General features: G+C 43.4%; 1 protein-coding gene across 2 annotated transcripts; it reads left to right on the plus strand.

Moving 5' to 3' along the window:
* The first annotated feature begins 12,680 nt into the window (after positions 1–12,680).
* On the plus strand, positions 12,681–16,095 carry LOC133119009 (E3 ubiquitin-protein ligase TRIM35-like). 2 transcript variants are annotated; one of them, XM_061229368.1, is made up of 6 exons: positions 12,681–13,275; positions 13,591–13,686; positions 14,119–14,349; positions 14,585–14,607; positions 14,697–14,812; positions 14,939–16,095. In XM_061229368.1, exons 1-6 carry the CDS (start codon positions 12,880–12,882, stop codon positions 15,439–15,441), a joined length of 1,365 nt encoding a protein of 454 aa, XP_061085352.1. In that variant the 5' UTR covers positions 12,681–12,879; the 3' UTR covers positions 15,442–16,095. The 2 variants fall into 2 exon arrangements, with proteins under 2 accessions (XP_061085352.1, XP_061085353.1); XM_061229369.1 differs by having other exon boundaries at positions 14,585–14,812.
* Positions 16,096–18,502: the final 2,407 nt, after the last annotated feature.

Below are 18,502 nucleotides of genomic sequence, written 5' to 3' on the forward strand. Positions count from 1 at the left end.
GTCTGTGCTGATTGTGAGCACGTCTTGGTGCTTGTGATTTAAAATGTCTTATATTTACTTTTTTCCTCAACTTCGATTTTGGATGTCACTTTTAAAATTCAAAACGATTCATTGTCATGTGCAGGAACAATGACCATCGTCAACTTACAATATCCATGGGGCTGAGCAATCTCACGCTGGATATCCATCACCTGCACAGAAGACATGGAGTTTTATTTCTGTGCGCATACCCCCACCCACCCACACACACACACACACACACACAGAATTGAAATGTGCATACATAAATGTGTTTCACAAATGCTAAATGAATGTTCCCCTCCTACCTAACTTCTGCTGGGGGAGGTCCCAGGCCATATATGATGCTTGTAATATTAGTTAAATGAATACAATGTATTATAGTTTCCAAACATGTTGTCATATTCTGATTCTTCTATCAAATGAGAAATAAAGCAGATATATGTGAATGATATGGTTCTTCTGTTTCACGCCGTGAGGTCACTGGGTTCCATTATGTTCTATTGTGATTTTACAACTCAATGCTATCACTTCACTACTGTTACCACTGTCCTGTTATCACACGCCAATCCCCCATTATCACCACTCTCCTATAATTAGTCACACAGTGAGTGTGGTGTACAAGTGTGAGGCGATTTAATGATAAAGGACAGATTGTTTTCGATGCACAGCTGGAAAGAGTCAAGATCATTCTGTTGATTGAGCTTTTATTTCTACATGTCTCTTGTCTCAGCTCCCGTTATTCTGGACCCCAACACAGCCGGACCCTTATTTATATTCTCTAAGGATCTGACCAGTGTCACATTAAGCAAAGCATATCCCATGGATGCCACTCTTTTTGGCTCACAAGGATTCAGCTCAGGGAAACACCAGTGGGATGTTGAATTTCACCGAAATGCTGCTGTATATTTAGGTATTGCCGAGGAGTGTCAAAAAGAGAGATGGAGTAATGATAAACACCATGTCTGTACAGTACGTTACTATGGTGGTTGTGACCCAATAAATGAAAAATCTATACGCAGGGGAATGCTTTTGATAAGAGTGCTCCTGGACTGCGATGAAAAGACTCTGTCATTTTTTGACGTCTACGGCAATGAAACTTTCAAAACTGGTTGTAGATACACTCTCACAGGGAAACTCTTTCCATTGTTTTACTTTTATGTAGTATATGAGGACGTGAATCTGAAGATCTTGCCTGCCAAGATCAAAGTCATGCAGAAGAAAGTTCAGTGACTGAAAAGCCACGCTTATGCAAAGCAAGTGGTTTACAGATGAGAAACCTGAAAAAGGTTGAGTTAACATGAACTGTAACTTGACATAAAATCATTAATTGCAGTCTTCTGAGTGAACAGGAACAGTGCTTAATCTCAGCACTCCGTCCAGGTCAATTATCAATGAACGGAGGTTTGTTCTTAAAGGAAACAAGCACAAATCACCAGCCATAGTTTGAGAAAACAGTTTGGGCAAAACATTTTTTGTGTTCATATCATGTACAGTGCTTTTCACATGGGTCTTATTTTTAGGGGAAAGGTTTGTGTGTACATTATTGGAGGGTTCTTTTGGTTCGAGTTATAGTTAAAATCACTACAATGCACTTGAAAAGTTTTTGTTTTCAAATGCATTGTCATCGTGTTAGGAAGCTTACTATGCTTAACTATTTTAAGGTTTTATTTACCCATGTTGTGGTTTAGAGCAAAGGTATTCGTGCATTTTATTTGAATTATATCCTCAATAAAGTTATTATTATCGTAATCAATATGCTTTCCGGAGGTTTCCTTTTCATAATAGTGAAATAATTTAATTATTTACAGTCCGTGAGCATTCACACAAGCTGTTCCAGTGATGTTAAAATGTCAATGTCAATTACAATAATTAAAAAATAAACATGACACCGTGCTCTTTAGTCTTTATTCACAATACACAGACTTAATGTCTTAAGTCTAAATGCTAATGCTGCTGCAAATGTGTAGCAATAGAAAACCTTGTTACTCCATACACAAATGGCAACGAATGCATCACAGCTAGCACCAGTAGCTCACTGCAGCACAGCATTTTCATTCTTTCCCTTCCCAGCACCAATGATCACACTTTACATAACGAGCAGCCCAGAATTCCCATGGTTATTTTGACCTGCAGTTCATTACGTCATTTGGCTGACGCTTTTATCCATAGTGACTCAGTCGACTTACAGATGGAGTTGAACACGGACATCGTTGCCCTCTCCACCTTCTCCAACATCTCCAACGCCTCGGAGGACAACGGCACTTCCGCCCTGCTGCCCGGGCCCCCCTACCTGCCGGTGGAGGCGGCCTTCATAGTCCTGGTTGCAGGCTCTCTCAGTCTGGTCACCATCATTGGGAACATCCTGGTCATGCTTTCAATCATAGTCAACAGGAGCCTGCAGACCATCAACAACTACTTCCTCGTCAGCCTGGCTTGCGCAGACCTCATCATCGGCATGAGTTCCATGAACCTGTACACGGTCTACATCGTGATTGGCTACTGGCCCCTGGGGCCCGTGGTGTGCGACCTGTGGCTGGCCCTGGACTATGTGGTGAGCAACGCCTCCGTGATGAACCTCCTCATCATCAGCTTCGACCGCTACTTCTGCGTCACCAAGCCGCTCAGCTACCCCATGAGGGATGCAGCTGGAGCAGATGGTGTTGAGGAGCGCCATGACGTTGTAGGGCGTCCAAGTCACCACGAAGGCCACCAGGATGGCCATGATGGTGCGTGTCACCTTCTTCTCCAGCGACGACGCCGCCGCCTTCCTCCTGGGCGGCGGCTGCCTTGTCACCTGGTGGCCTTCGTGGTGACGTGGACGCCCTACAACGTCATGGTGCTCCTCAACACCATCTGCTCCAGCTGCATCCCCGATGCCGCCTGGACCATGGGCTACTGGCTGTGCAACAGCACCGTCAACCCGGCCTGCTACGCCCTCTGCAACGCCACCTTCAAAAAGACCTTCAAACGACTCCTCCTCCGCCAGTACAAGGACATTCGCTCGGGTCGATGAACGGAGGCGCGTGTATGTCGCACTGATTAGAAAAATATATATTCTCTTATAAAATTTTATAGAACTGCAGCTACAGGTTCAAGAGCTTGATGGGCTAAATGACTACCTATATACCGTACGTGCAATATAAACGCACACACATTTGTATGCCTACAAACTGTCCGTTTGAATCAAAAGCACATTTAGAACATAACGGAGATGCAATGAGAATCTACACACATTGTATGATCTACATAAGAACCGTGCATCGATAAGGAGTTCGGTTTCATCTGATATGACATTCACATTACTGAAAATACCAAGAGCGAGAGGGAGGGATGTTACCGAATGAACTATGGGGAAAATAGGGCTAACAGGATGTCTGTAACTCACTGTACAAGAAACTGTGTTTGTGCTTATAACTGCTCCCAAAGGTCCTTTTCTTTAGCACAGACACCCACGCATCGACTGATGTTCACGTCTGAAGTTTTATTGTTTTCTTTCGTCGGCAAACACCGTGAAAAACGTGTGCGCCTTGTGACCAAACTCAAGGAGTAGTTACATTCACTTTCACACCCTCTCTTCTTTGCTCTTCGTTTCTCTTGCTTTTCATTTACAAAACAACATCTCTGCCGTTCTCGAATGTTTCGACCAATCCACAGTACTCTCAATTAACGCAACTGACTCACGTGACCACAGTATGCTGTCTATGCAAAGGAACTTACACATTTGAACAGTAGGTGTCGCTACTACACAAGATCACAAGAAACCAAACCTTATATTTTCCAAACATTACAAACAAAATGATTGCACAACACCAATCACAATAATCATTAAATTCTCTCCATATTACTCTGCACTTTAAATAACCAGAAAGTCAGGGGACAGCTACACTGCCACCAAAATTACAAAGATTTATGTGAACAGAATGATTAAATCTTGTAATTTTACCATAAGCTGTCAATTAACCTTAACATAAACATTTAGACATCCATCTTTTGGTACTATTTTAATGATAGTTTAGGAACTATTCTCCACTAGAACCACTAGTTTTTGAACTGGACGCTCAAGAAAGGATGGTTGCGTCAGGCGTTCACCTTTCTTTCCTAGGTTACTTTGCCCTACTTGGATTTTAACTTTTCTCACGAGACCATCATCATCTTCGCTTGTCTCAACGACTCTGGATAGTTTCCACTCATTTCTAGGAACATTGTCCTCCTTGACAACTACTACATCCCCTACTTCTACATTTCTTCTGGGTGTATGCCACCGTTGTCTGAGGCTCACATTGGCCAGGTATTCTTTACGCCATCTGCTCCAGAATTGCTCTGTCAGGTATTGCACTCTCCGCCACCTTTTCCTGGCATACAAATCTTCTCTAACAAACTTTCCAGGAGGCGGAAGAGGCACAGAGGTCTTCATTGTGAGTAAATGGTTAGGTGTTAAAGGTTCAACACTCTTGGGGTCACTGATTGTGTTTGTGGTGAGCGGACGATTATTCACGATCGACATAGCCTCGTAAAAGAATGTTCTCAATGAGGTGCAATCTAGTCTTCCAGTAGCTTGTGCCAGGACAGAGCTCATCACGCTCCTTACTGTCCGTATTTGGCGCTCCCAAACACCTCCCATGTGGCTTGCGTCAGGAACATTCATAAGGAAGTCACATTGTTTTCTTGCAAGATAGGTAGAGATCCTCTCTTTGTCTAGTTCCCTAAGACCTTTCTCTAGCTCATTCCTTGCCCCAACGAAATTCGTCCCTTGGTCAGATCGGATCTGTCTTACCGCTCCTCTGATTGCTATGAAGCATCTCAAAGCATTTAAAAATGCGTCAGTCGTGAGATCCTCCAACATTTCTATGTGGATGGCTCTAGAGCTTAAACATGTGAATAACAGACCATATCGCTTGTATTCTTTCCGACCCTGTTTTGTGTAGAAGGGACCGAAGCAGTCAATTCCGGTGTATGAGAATGGGGGTGAGGGCTCTACTCGGTCAACAGGCAGGTCTGCCATACGTTGTTCTTCGATCGGTCTACGCACCTTTCTACAAGTGACACAAGATTTGATATGCTTGGCCACTACCTTGCTGGCACCTACTATCCAATATCCGCTGGCCCTGAGTTCGTTCAACGTTTGCCCTCGGCCTTGGTGCTGAGTTTTCTTGTGACAGTGATCAAGTATGAGTTGTGTGACGATAGCTTCCTTAGGAAGGATCACTGGATGTTTCAACTCAAGTGATGCGGAAGATCTTCTCAACCGCCCTCCAACCCTGAGCAGACCATTTTCAAGGATGGGATCAAGTTGGTGTATCTTGTGGGTTTTTGGCAGTTTATCAGATTTGTGACTAAGCCATTTCAGCTCTTCCTCAAAGGCTTCTCTTTGTGCTGCCTTGATGAGCGCAAGAGCGGCTAGTCTTCTTTCCTCTACACTAATAGGCCCTGACCGGTCTTTATGTGCCAGTCTTTGAATCCGAGCGGTAACGTTGAGGGCTGTATTCCAATCTGAGAATCTTGACAACCTTTCAAGGAAGCTGTCTGTTTCAGAGGCTTCTGTTTTCAGGACTTTTACCTCTGGGTCCCCTACAAGAAGCTCTGGGGATTTTTGGTTCGTGACAATCTCTCGTTCCCATAAGAACTCAGGTCCTATGAGCCAATTTGAATCCATGAGCTCTGCCACCGTGAGACCCCTAGATGCATGGTCTGCAGGATTTTGACTTGTTTCAACGTAGAACCATTGACTTGGATCTGTTGTCTCTCTGATTCTCTGGACATGGTTAGCGACAAACACATGAAAGCGCCGGGCTTCGTTCTTGATATACCCGAGCACTACCTGTGAATCTGTCCAGAAAAACTCCCGATCTATTTTCAGTTCGAGCTCTTCTCTAAGAGTGTTGCTTACCGCAGCAGAGACTGTAGCTGCAGTGAGCTCGAGGCGTGGTATGGTGACAACATTTATGGGTGCCACTCTGGCCTTGCCCATGACCAGTGCACAATGCACTTGTTCATCAGCAACAATCCTGATGTATGAGCATTGCCCATAACCGTTATTGCTAGCATCTGAGAAATGATGCAGCTCAATGTTTTGGATTGTGCCAAGGTTCTTAGGAATGAAGCATCTTGGTATTTGGATTTTATGTAGATTCTCCAAGTCATGGAGCCATGTTTCCCATTTTGGCTGTAGTTCAGGAGGGAGAGGATCATCCCAACTAACTCCCCGCTTGCACATCTCTTGAAGCAGTCTTTTCCCATTCAAGATGTAGGGAGAGAGAAATCCTAATGGGTCATACACGCTGGCGACTGTTGATAGGATTCCTCGTCGTGTGGCTGCCTTTTCATTAAGGATAACATTGAATGAGAACGCATCTGTCTCTATGTTCCACTTTACCCCCAGTACACTCTGCATTGGAAGCTCGTTGTAGTTCAGATCTACATCCTTCACAACGCTGGCACATTCACTCTCTGGAATCGCATCCAAGACTTCTCTGCTGTGGGACACAAATTTGTGCAAGCGTAGCTTTCCCTTCGCACACATTTCTTGTGCTTCTTTGACTAGCTGCTTGGCTTTCTCAACTGTTTCTACGCTGATAAGCCCATCATCCACATAGAAATTCTTTCGAATGAAGCTCGCTGCCAGTGGGTAGTCCTTTTCATATTTACTGGCCAGATATTTCATGCCATAGTTGGCATATCCTGGAGAGGATGCGGCTCCAAAGATGTGCACTCGCATGCAATATTCCTTGGGCTCTATTTCTGTGTTCCCATTTTCCCACCACAGGAACCTCATGAAATCCCTATCTTCTGGGCTAACATGGAAGCGGTGAAACATCTTTTCCACATCGCAAATGATTGCAATTTGGTGCTCACGAAATCTACACAGCACCCCAGTCAGAGCATTAGTTAAGTCAGGTCCTGTGAGTAGGTGATCATTTAGAGAGGTGTCAAGGTATCTGGCGGAGCAGTCAAATACGACTGATTTTTTCTGGCTTCCTAGGATGGTACACCCCGTGGTGTGGAATGTACCATGTATTGCCCTCTTTCGGTGAGATCTTTACTTCTTCTGCATCACCATCTTTGAAGACACTGTTGATGAATTTCACATAGTCCTCTTTGTACTTGGGACTTTTCTCTAGTTTTCTTTTGAGGTGTTTCAATCGGGCTATAGCGAGCTGCTTGTTGTTCGGAAGCTGTGGACGCTCTCTGAAGGGCAGGGGCATTTCCAGATGTCCTTCCTCATTGTGTTGAACTTTCCCATTCAGTAGCTGTAGAAACTGAATATCTTCTTGGGATATGTTCCTTTCTCTTGGGTTTGTGTCCAGAAAATCTGTTTCCAATGCCTTAATCACAGAGGCAGGTGTAATAGGCGGAAGCTCTTTCACAGAGACGCGATGGCAAAACCCTGTGACGTGCTTTGAACTAGTACGAGGTGTTTTGGATCCCACTATACTCCAGCCTAAATCAGTCTTGACTGCGTATGGATCATACTCTTCCCCTGATATCACCTGTTTTGGTTTCAGGGCCCTTGCGCAATCATAGCCAATTAGGAGTCCTACAGGACAGTTCAATAGATCTGGCATCTCTTCTGTTATCCTGCGAAGGTGGCTCCACTCTTTCGCTGTTTCACAACTGGGAATGCTATTTTGATCCAGTGGGATGTATTCTCGAGTGTACACTGGTGGTAACTCAATGCACTCTTGTGAAAGGTACCCTCTCACTTTTAGTCCCACCACTCTTTGACAGTTGACTATTGAACCCCTGTCAGTCATTGTTGACAACTTCAATTTTACAGGTTCTGTGTCTGCTTGCATTTTTCTACACACTTCTTGGTCAATAAATGTATTACTGCTCTGTGTGTCCAGTAATGCATACACCAAGGTTTCTGGGCTGTTTTTTGTTGCACAAGAGAGCCACACCGGAACAATCATTGAAGTACGATCACTATTGTCCACTCTCACGCTGAGAGTGGAAGCTCTTTCCTCAGTTGGTGGTGCTGCTGCTCTTTCTTCTTTATGACGTTCTTCATGAAGCGGAGAGGGATGGCTCCGCTTGCAAATATTGCAAGTGGCTCTGTTTCGACAGTTTTTAGAGATATGGCCGACTCTGAGGCAACCAAAGCACATGTTGTTGTTAAAGACAAATTGTTTCTTTTCCTCCAGAGGCATTGCTGCAAATTTTTCACATTTATATATGAAGTGATCTTGTTGACAACAGATACATTCTATTTGCCTTTTATTTTGAGTGGCCAGAGGACTGGTTTTGGAACCCTTGTCACGTTCTGATGCACTTGAGTTCTTTGTAGTGGGTTTTGTTTTTTGAGACACCATGGTTGATGTCACCAGGGCGCTGGCTTTGAGGCGCTTCTGTTCCCTCCCAAGTTTTTCATCTGAATATTTTAGTGCATGAAGGGAGGAAATCGGATTGCATGCAATGCGTGCCTCCTCTGCCACGAAGTCTGAGAATTCCTCGAAACCTGGATATAGCTTCCCTTCATCCAGTGCTTTAGTGACATACCGGTTCCATCTGGTTGTTGCCCAGTCAGGAAGTTTCTGTAGTAGCTTTTGATTTTCTTCACAATCATCTAAAATCTTTAGACCTAGTACATGGGGCATTGCATTCTTGCAGGAGATGAGGAAATCACTAAACTCCCTTAGTTTAATAGATTCTCTTGGACCAATTTTTGGCCAGCTATTCAGCTTTCCCCGGAATGCTCTTTGGACTACGAAAGAGTGGCCATAGCGTTTGTTCAGGGCATCCCAAGCCTGTGTGTACGCTTCCTCATCACTTCTATAAAATGTTCCTTCTAACACACAAAGTGCTTCCCCACCTATGTATTTTTTCGAATAGAACAGTCTATGCGCTTGGTTTGTACAGCTTGTTTCGATTAAAGCTTTGAAACAGGTGCTCCATTCAGTGTATTTAAGTGGGTCGCCAGTGAACATGAATGGCTCTGGTGCTGGAAGTCTAGTCATTGCCAGGGATTCTTTTAATGCTTCAACCAGTGAGGTGTCATTTGCCTTTGGCTCTGGTTTGCTTCCAAAGCAAGGAGGGACTGGAGCACTTTGGGGAACTTGGGCGCATGGAGTGCTGCTATGCTGCTTCGGAAGCTGACTTGGAGGCAAAGTGATTTTTACTTCAGTATTTCCTATTTCAGCATTCCATTTTGATTCCTCTTCAACATACACCTTGTATTCAGCCTCTATGGCTTCAAGGTCCCTTCGATCTTCCAGCATTTTTAACCTCTCTTGCTGGGCTAGCACCTCCTTCTTCTGGGTGGAGATTTCTCTTTCCCTGTTTAATTCAGCACGTTTTGATGCCAAACGTGCCGCTACTTCTGTCTTCTTTACTGACACATAGCTTCCTTGCTGACTACTATGCCCAGCTCTTGACACAGTTGATCCATAAACTGACCTAGCATCTTCTCTTTGGAGTAACTGGCGGAGCTCCTCTTTAGCAGCCACTGCATCAAACTCCTTGCTACCAGCTTCTGTGTAACGCCTTTTCAGAAGTGCAGTTATTTCAGTAGTAACTGAGGTGCAGCTATCCATTTTCCTTCTTATATCTTGGGATGGGACAGTCAGTGCACGCAAAGACTCATATACTTGTTTTAGTTCTGACTCATAATTTTCTACAGCTATGATCATTTCACTTAACTCAGTTTTAGCGTGTTCTTCTTTAAGTTTAGATCTTATTAACTGAACCTCTGCTTTGAAGTTTACATATGTCAGCATAAACTTTCTTTCCTTTTTTGTTATCTCTTCCTTTTTGAACTCCAGCATTTTTTCTGTTGGGCGTCTCACCCTTTCTGATCGCCTCACCTCTTGTTCAACCTGAGATGATGACTTCTGGAGCCCTACTCTTTGTACTTCAAGATCTGCATAAATTTCACCTATGCGGTCTTCTATTTTTTGTTTTTCTGTTTCTTCCATTTCAGTTTCTAATTTCTCCTCCAATTGTGCCTTCTCAACTTCTAGAGACAGAATTATTTGCTCTAGTGTACCAGTTTCTGATGCAGGCCTATTTTGGTACATTTTTTTTTTTTTTGCTTAACTACTTTGAAACAATACTATTGAAATATTAATGATGAAAAGCAAACAGGGAAATACACACTATCAATTATTAAACAGGCTACACACATTCGATCAACTTACAAAATTATCAAAATGCAATTTTCATTTTCTGCAAGAAATATTATTATATCAACTAAGAAAGAACACTATTTCCAGACTTAGAAGATACAGTCTGACCTGGTATCCCAAAGGTGACTTATTGCTATGTTATTGTCCAAAGGAGTCACAACGTTGCCACCTTGTGGCTGTCCTTGGCAGCTGCAGCACCGTCGTCTTATTGCACTTTGGTTCCACCTCCGCGCTGGATTTGGGCGATCGCGTCAAAGAATGGTGGGATATGCAGGCAGATCTTCCACGTGGAGTACGATGATGGAGTCTTTGAAGGGACGCACGCAGGCCTTGCTCTATCTTTGCAGGAACGCTGGCGAATCTCGTCACTCCGATGGCTACGTTTTTCACTATAACTGCTCCCAAAGGTCCTTTTCTTTAGCACAGACACCCACGCATCGACTGATGTTCACGTCTGAAGTTTTATTGTTTTCTTTCGTCGGCAAACACCGTGAAAAACGTGTGCGCCTTGTGACCAAACTCAAGGAGTAGTTACATTCACTTTCACACCCTCTCTTCTTTGCTCTTCGTTTCTCTTGCTTTTCATTTACAAAACAACATCTCTGCCGTTCTCGAATGTTTCGACCAATCCACAGTACTCTCAATTAACGCAACTGACTCACGTGACCACAGTATGCTGTCTATGCAAAGGAACTTACACATTTGAACAGTAGGTGTCGCTACTACACAAGATCACAAGAAACCAAACCTTATATTTTCCAAACATTACAAACAAAATGATTGCACAACACCAATCACAATAATCATTAAATTCTCTCCATATTACTCTGCACTTTAAATAACCAGAAAGTCAGGGGACAGCTACAGTGCTTGTGTGTGTGCGCGTGTGTAATGTGCATTCGTCTTTCTACACTGTATATGTGATTGTGTGCGGGTGAGTAAGACTGTGAGACATGTGAATTCAGTATAGTCAAGAAAGTATGAAAGAAAAATAAAGATGTACAAGTGGATAGCAGTGGTTGGTGGGGCCTTGTTGTTGAGTTCCTGTTGTTCTGCTGGTTACAGAAAGGCTCTCTGAATAGATATCGTGTATGGGCTAATACAACTGGATTAGGGTGGTGACGCACACAAATCTACAAACAGGAGCGCTTGTCTGTGCTGATTGTGAGCATGTCTTGGTGCTTGTGATTTAAAATGTCTTATATTTACTTTTTTCCTCAATTTCGATTTTGGATGTCACTTTTAAAATTCAAAACAATTCACTGTCACGTGCAGGAACAATGACCATCGTCAACTTACAATATCCATGGGGCTGAGCAATCTCACGCTGGACATCCATCACCTGCACAGAAGACATGGAGTTTTATTTCTGTGCGCATACCCCCACCCACCCACCCACACACACACACACACACACACACACACACACAGAACTGAAATGTGCATACATAAATGTGTTTCACAAATGCTAAATGAATGTTCCCCTCCTACCTAACTTCTGCTGGGGGAGGTCCCAGGCCATATATGATGCTTGTAATATTAGTTAAATGAATACAATGTATTATAGTTTCCAAACATGTTGTCATATTCTGATTCTATCAAATGAGAAATAAGGCAGATATATGTGAATGATATGGTTCTTCTGTTTTCTTCTGTTTCACCCGTGAGATCACTGGGTTCCATTATGTTCTATTGTGATTTTACAACTCAATGCTATCACTTCACTATTGTTACCACTGTCCTGTTATCACCACTCTCCTATAATTACAATCTTACAGCCATTTAGATCTTACGTTTTACGACGATATTCATTTCTACATAAAAAGACGTTAGCCACGTTATACAGCCAGTTCGGTCAATCAGGATTCATAAACATGGAGAGCTTCAGAACATACACAACGTTTAATTCTTGTTGAGCACGGGACTTGCAGGTTATAGGCTATTATCTATTCAGTCTGCTTATCGATTAACCAATGCCATTTTAAACAGTATCAACTAATTACATTCTTGAAGCATGTTTTTGTACACATGAATGCATACCTTTGTAGGAGAAAATGTGTGCAGGTTACGCAAAGGCACCGTCGAAGCGTTGCCGACGCAATTAACAATTAATGACAGGTGCGTTGGGCGCTTGCTCCGCTGCATGGCCTGGAGCTTGTGTTAGAGCGCCCTCTCCTGGATTATTTCGCAAACTGCAATATTAACAAGCGAAGGACCGACATTTTAACTTAATTCCTTATCGCTGCCACCTCTCTCTCTCATTCACAGCGAGTCACCAGTCATGGTGTGTGACCAACAACGTGACCGCGACGTGAGGCGAATAGAAAATGGACATTTATGTAGCCTCTTAAATGTCACATTTAAACTGCGTAGTTCGTGTGTTTTTTTTTCTTTTTCTTACTCAAGACTCACTGGTTGTTAACACCCTCCTTCCTTATAGCAATACTTCCTGTAAACAGGAAACAGGAAACCTCATTCCATGAAATAAACTTTTTCTTTCGGTTTCATTTCCTTTCAGCAGTGGCATACAGGGGCTAGCTTTGCAGGAGTACAGACGTGAAGTCATCTTTATTGTGTTTAGTCATTCGTACAGAAAAATACAAACACGAGCAAAAGAAAACCGTGAATCAGGTAAGAATTATAGTATGGGGAAACAGTGTATTCAGAAGGAGGTTGACTAAAAGTGCCCTGTGGAGTGTAAGGCTGCTATCTGGAGGAGCGGATAAGGAAGCAAAGAATGGCAGCCAACTTTACCGTGTCAGTGGACGAGGTCTCCTGCCCAGTGTGCCACGACATCTTCACCTGCCCTGTTGTCCTGTCGTGTAGCCACAGCTTGTGTAAGGACTGTCTGCAGCAGTGCAGGACAGCCGGCTTCCATAAATGTCCGCTGTGCCAGAGAGCGTGTCCCCCCGGGACCGAGCCCCCTGTTAACCGGGCTTTGAAGAATCTCTGTGAGCGGTTCCACCTGGAACAGGAAGTCGCAGGGGGCTCGGAGACTCTCTGCGGTCGGCACGGCGAGAAACTGAAGCTCTTCTGTCTGGTGGATAAACAGCCGATATGCGCCGACTGCGTGCCGGATTTGCACGACCGTCATAAATGCTGTCACTTAAAGGTAGCAGTGCACGACCATAAGGTGAGCAAGGCCTACACGTCGGAATGAATGGGGATTGCACTTGTCTTGGTGTATAATTGCTTATTTTGGAAATTGGGTTCAGGAAATAGGGCGGCACGGACGGTGCAGTGGGTAGCACTGCCGCCTCACAGCAAGCGGCCAGCCCTGTGTGCAAGGAGGTCCTGGGTTCGAATCCCCGTCGGCCGGGGCCTCTCTGTGTGGAGTTTGCATGTTCTCCCTGTGTTTGCGTGGGTTTCCTCCCACAGTCCAAAGACATGCAGGTTAGGCTGATTGGACACACTATTTAGCTGGTGAATTGTAATGTTGATATTACAGATGAGGATGCAGGCGGCCCTGAAGCCCTTACAGGAGAAGCTGGAAAACTTTAAAAAGATCAGTGAAACTAGAGATCAAAAACTGCATCACATCAAGGTACAGTATGTGAAAGTGTTGTGGCTTTTTAAAGTATAACAAAATAATGAGTACCTGTAAATATATATTTCTTCTCAGTTTCTTAATTGCAGTTTTTGAAAACTGCATTCCATTCAATAACACACGATTAGCTAAATGCAATAAGATGCACAAAACATATATTAACTGTAGCAATATCAATTAAAAGCACCAAAATATATTTATGCTTCATCTAATTCAATATTCTCTTTATTACTGATTGAGAATAATGCCTATGTTTTGCACATTGGACTCATTTATTCCTACTAAATATAACTCAGTCTAACATACAATTGAAAGCATATAACTATATTTACAAAAGCAAATTCAATTTTTTGAAGAAAAAAAGCTGCCCCCCCTTCTCCTAACTGTTTTCAAGTAACTGAGAAAAACGATTAAGTTAAAATGTTTCAGAGCCAGGTTCAGCAAACAGAGAAGCAGATCAAAGAGGAGTTTCAGGAGCTGCACCAGTTCTTGCACCAAGAGGAGGCAGCCAGGATCGCAGCCCTCAGAGCGGAGGAGACACAGAGGAGCCAGACTCTGAGCAGGAAGATGGAGGAAGTGGTCAGAAAGATGAAGGCCCTTTCAACCACAGTCAAAGCCATAGAGCAGGAGATGGGCAAAGATGATGTTTCATTCCTGCAGGTCAGAGAAAAAGCAAGATACAAATCAAAATGTTATTTTACACACTTGGCATATAGGAGGCGGAGTACAGGTAGAATCTTAGGAATATGATTCAATAGAAAGAGAAATCACAAAGTACACACACGCTTCGAGCTGTAGAATGTAGTCGGAGAATTATATCTTCCTGCCATTTTTGTTGAGGTTTTTCTGATAAAGGTTGGCATCAGGGTCTAATTATTTCATGTGTTCATTTCAGAATTACAATGCAACAATGAAACAGTGAGTCAAAACCCTTTACTTTCCATTCTTCCTATGCATCACATTGATGTAAAGCCAACAGCAGCTCTGACTCCTGAATATTACTGCAGGACTCAGTGCACAGTGCAGGACCCAGATGTCTCGGGAGTGCTAATCGATGTGGCCAAACACCTGGGCAACCTGAAGTTCCAAGTCTGGCAGACGATGACGGGAATGGTGAAGCACAGTGAGTGTGGTATGCAAGTGTGAGGCGATTTAATGATAAAGGACAGATTATTTTTGATGTCCAGCTGGAAAGAGTCAAGATCGTTCTGTTAATTGAGCTTTTATTTCGACATGTCTCTTGTCTCAGCTCCTGTTATTCTGGACCCCAACACAGCCGGACCCTTCCTTATATTCTCTAAGGATCTGACCAGTGTCACATCAAGCAAAGCATATTCCACAAATGCCAATACTCTTTTTGGCTCACAAGGATTCAGCTCAGGGAAACACCAGTGGGATGTTGAATTTCACCGATATACTTTTATAGATATAGGTATTGCCGAGGAGTGTCAAAAAGAGAGATGGAGTAATGATGAACACCATGTCTGTACAGTACGTCACTGTGGTGGTTATGTCCAAATAAGTGAAAAATCTGTACGCAGGGGAATGCTTTTGATAAGAGTGCTCCTGGACTGCGATGAAAAGACTCTGTCATTTTTTGATGTCTACGGCAATAAAACTTTCCAAACTGGTTGTAGATACACTCTCACAGGGAAACTCTTTCCATTGTTTTACTTCTTTGAAATAAATAATTACTTGAATCTGAAGATCTTGCCTGCCAAGATCAAAGTCATGCAGAAGAAAGTTCAGTGACTGAAAAGGCACGCTTCTGGAAAGCAAGTGGTTTACGGATAAGAAACCTGAAAAAGGTTGAGTTAACATTAACTGTGACTTGACATAAAATCATTAATTGCAGTCTTCCGAGTGAACAGGAACAGTGCTTAATCTCAGCACTCACACACAGAAGGTTTGTTCTTAAAGGAAACGAGCACAAATCACCGGCCATAATTTAAGAGAAAACAGTTTGGGCAAAACATTTTATGCGTTCATATCATGTATACTGCTTTTCACATGGGTCTTATTTCCTGCGGAAAGGTTATTTGTCTTCAGGTTTTTGTGTGTACATTATTGGAGGGTTCTTTTGGTTCGATTCATAGTTAAAATCACTACAATGCATTTGAAAAGTTTTAGTTTTCAAATGCCTTGTCATCGTGTTTGGAAGCCTACTATGCTTAACTGTTTTAAGGTTTTATTTACCCATGTTGTGGTTTAGAGCAAAGGTATTTGTGCATTTTATTTGAATTATATCCTCAATAAAGTTTTATCATCGTAATCAATATGCTTTCCGGAGGTTTCCTTTTCATAGTAGTGAAATAATGTAATTATTTACAGTCTGTGAGCATTCACACAAGCTGTTCAAGTGATGTTAAAATGTCAATGTCAATTACAATAAAAAAATAAACACGACACTGTGCTCTTTAGTCTTTATTCACAATACAAAGACTTAATGTCTTAAGTCTAAATGCTAATGCTGCTGCAAATGTGTAGCAATAGAAAACCTTGTTACTCCATACACAAATGGCAACGAATGCATCACAGCTAGCACCAGTAGCTCACTGCAGCACAGCATTTTAATTCTTTCCCTTCCCAGCACCGATGATCACACTTTACATAACGAGCAGCCCAGAATTCCCATGGTTATTTTGACCTGCAGTTCATTGCGTCATTTGGCTGAAGCTTTTATCCATAGCGACTTAGTCGACTTACAGATGGAGTTGAACACGGACATCGTTGCCCTCTCCACCTTCCCCAACATCTCTAACGCCTCGGAGGACAACGGCACGTCCGCCCTGCTGCCCGGGCCCCCCTACCTGCCGGTGGAGGCGGCCTTCATAGTCCTGGTTGCAGGCTCTCTCAGTCTGGTCACCATCATTGGGAACATCCTGGTCATGCTTTCAATCATAGTCAACAGGAGCCTGCAGACCATCAATAACTACTTCCTTGTCAGCCTGGCTTGCGCAGACCTCATCATCGGCATGAGCTCCATGAACCTGTACACGGTCTACATCGTGATTGGCTACTGGCCCCTGGGGCCCGTGGTGTGCGACCTGTGGCTGGCCCTGGACTATGTGGTGAGCAACGCCTCCGTGATGAACCTCCTCATCATCAGCTTCGACCGCTACTTCTGCATCACCAAGCCGCTCAGCTACCCCATGAGGGATGCAGCTGGAGCAGATGGTGTTGAGGAGCGCCATGACGTTGTAGGGCCTCCAAGTCACCACGAAGGCCACCAGGATGGCCATGATGGTGCGTGTCACCTTCTTCTCCAGCGACGACGCCGCCGCCTTCCTCCTGGGCGGCAGCTGCCTTGTCACCTGGTGGCCTTCGTGGTGACGTGGACGCCCTACAACGTCATGGTGCTCCTCAACACCATCTGCTCCAGCTGCATCCCCAAAGCCGCCTGGGCCATGGGCTACTGCCTGTGCTACATCAACAGCACCGTCAACCCGGCCTGCTACGCCCTCTGCAACGCCACCTTCAAAAAGACCTTCAAACGACTCCTCCTCCGCCAGTACAAGGACATTCGCTCGGGTCGATGAACGGAGGCGCGTGTATGTCGCACTGATTAGAAAAATATATATATTCTCTTAAAAAATTTTATAGAACTGCAGCTACAGGTTCAAGAGCTTGATGGGCTAAATGACTACCTATATACCGTACGTGCAATATAAACACACACACATTTGTATGCCTACAAACTGTCCGTTTGAATCAAAAGCACATTTAGAACATAACGGAGATGCAATGAGAATCTACACACATTGTATGATCTACATAAGAACCGTGCATCGATAAGGAGTTTGGTTTCATCTGATATGATATTCACATTACTGAAAATACCAAGAAGTCATGTATGATAGGTGAAACTATTTTACTGATGCACCAGTGAGAGGGAGGGATGTTACCGAATGAACTATGGGGAAAATAGGGCTAACAGGATGTCTGTAACTCACTGTACAATAAACTGTGTTTGTGCTTGTGTGTGTGCGCGTGTGTAATGTGCATTCGTCTGTGTACACTGTATATGTGATAGTGTGCGGGAGAGTAAGACTGTGAGACATGTGAATTCAGTATAGTCAAGAAAGTATGAAAGAAAAATAAAGATGTACAAGTGGATAGCAGTGGTTGGTGGGGCCTTGTTGTTGAGTTCCTGTTGTTCTGCTGGTTACGGAAAGGCTCTCTGAATACAGATATCATGTATGGGCTAATACAACTGGATTAGGGTGGTGACGCACACAAATCTACAAACAGGAGCGCTTGTCTGTGCTGATTGTGAGCACATCTTGGTGCTTGTGATTTAAAATGTCTTACATTTACTTTTTTCCTCAATTTCGATTTTGGATGTCACTTTTAAAATTCAAAACAATTCACTGTCACGTGCAGGAACAATGACCATCGTCAACTTACAATATCCATGGGGCTGAGCAATCTCACGCTGGATATCCATCACCTGCACAGAGGACATGCAGTTTTATTTCTGTGTGCATACCCCCACCCACACACACACACACACACACAGAATTGAAATGTGCATACATAAATGTGTTTCACAAATGCTAAATGAATGTTCCCCTCCAACCTAACTTCTGCTGGGGGAGGTCCCAGGCCATATGATGCTTGTAATATTAGTTAAATGAATACAATGTATTATAGTTTCCAAACATGTTGTCATATTCTGATTCTATCAAATGAGAAATAAAGCAGATATATGTGAATGATATGGTTCTTCTGTTTTCTTCTGTTTCACGCCGTGAGGTCACTGGGTTCCATTATGTTCTATTGTGATTTTACAACTCAATGCTATCACTTCACT

The sequence above is a fragment of the Conger conger genome, chromosome 19 (assembly GCF_963514075.1).
Source record: "Conger conger chromosome 19, fConCon1.1, whole genome shotgun sequence".
Classification (NCBI taxonomy): Eukaryota; Metazoa; Chordata; class Actinopteri; order Anguilliformes; family Congridae; genus Conger; species Conger conger.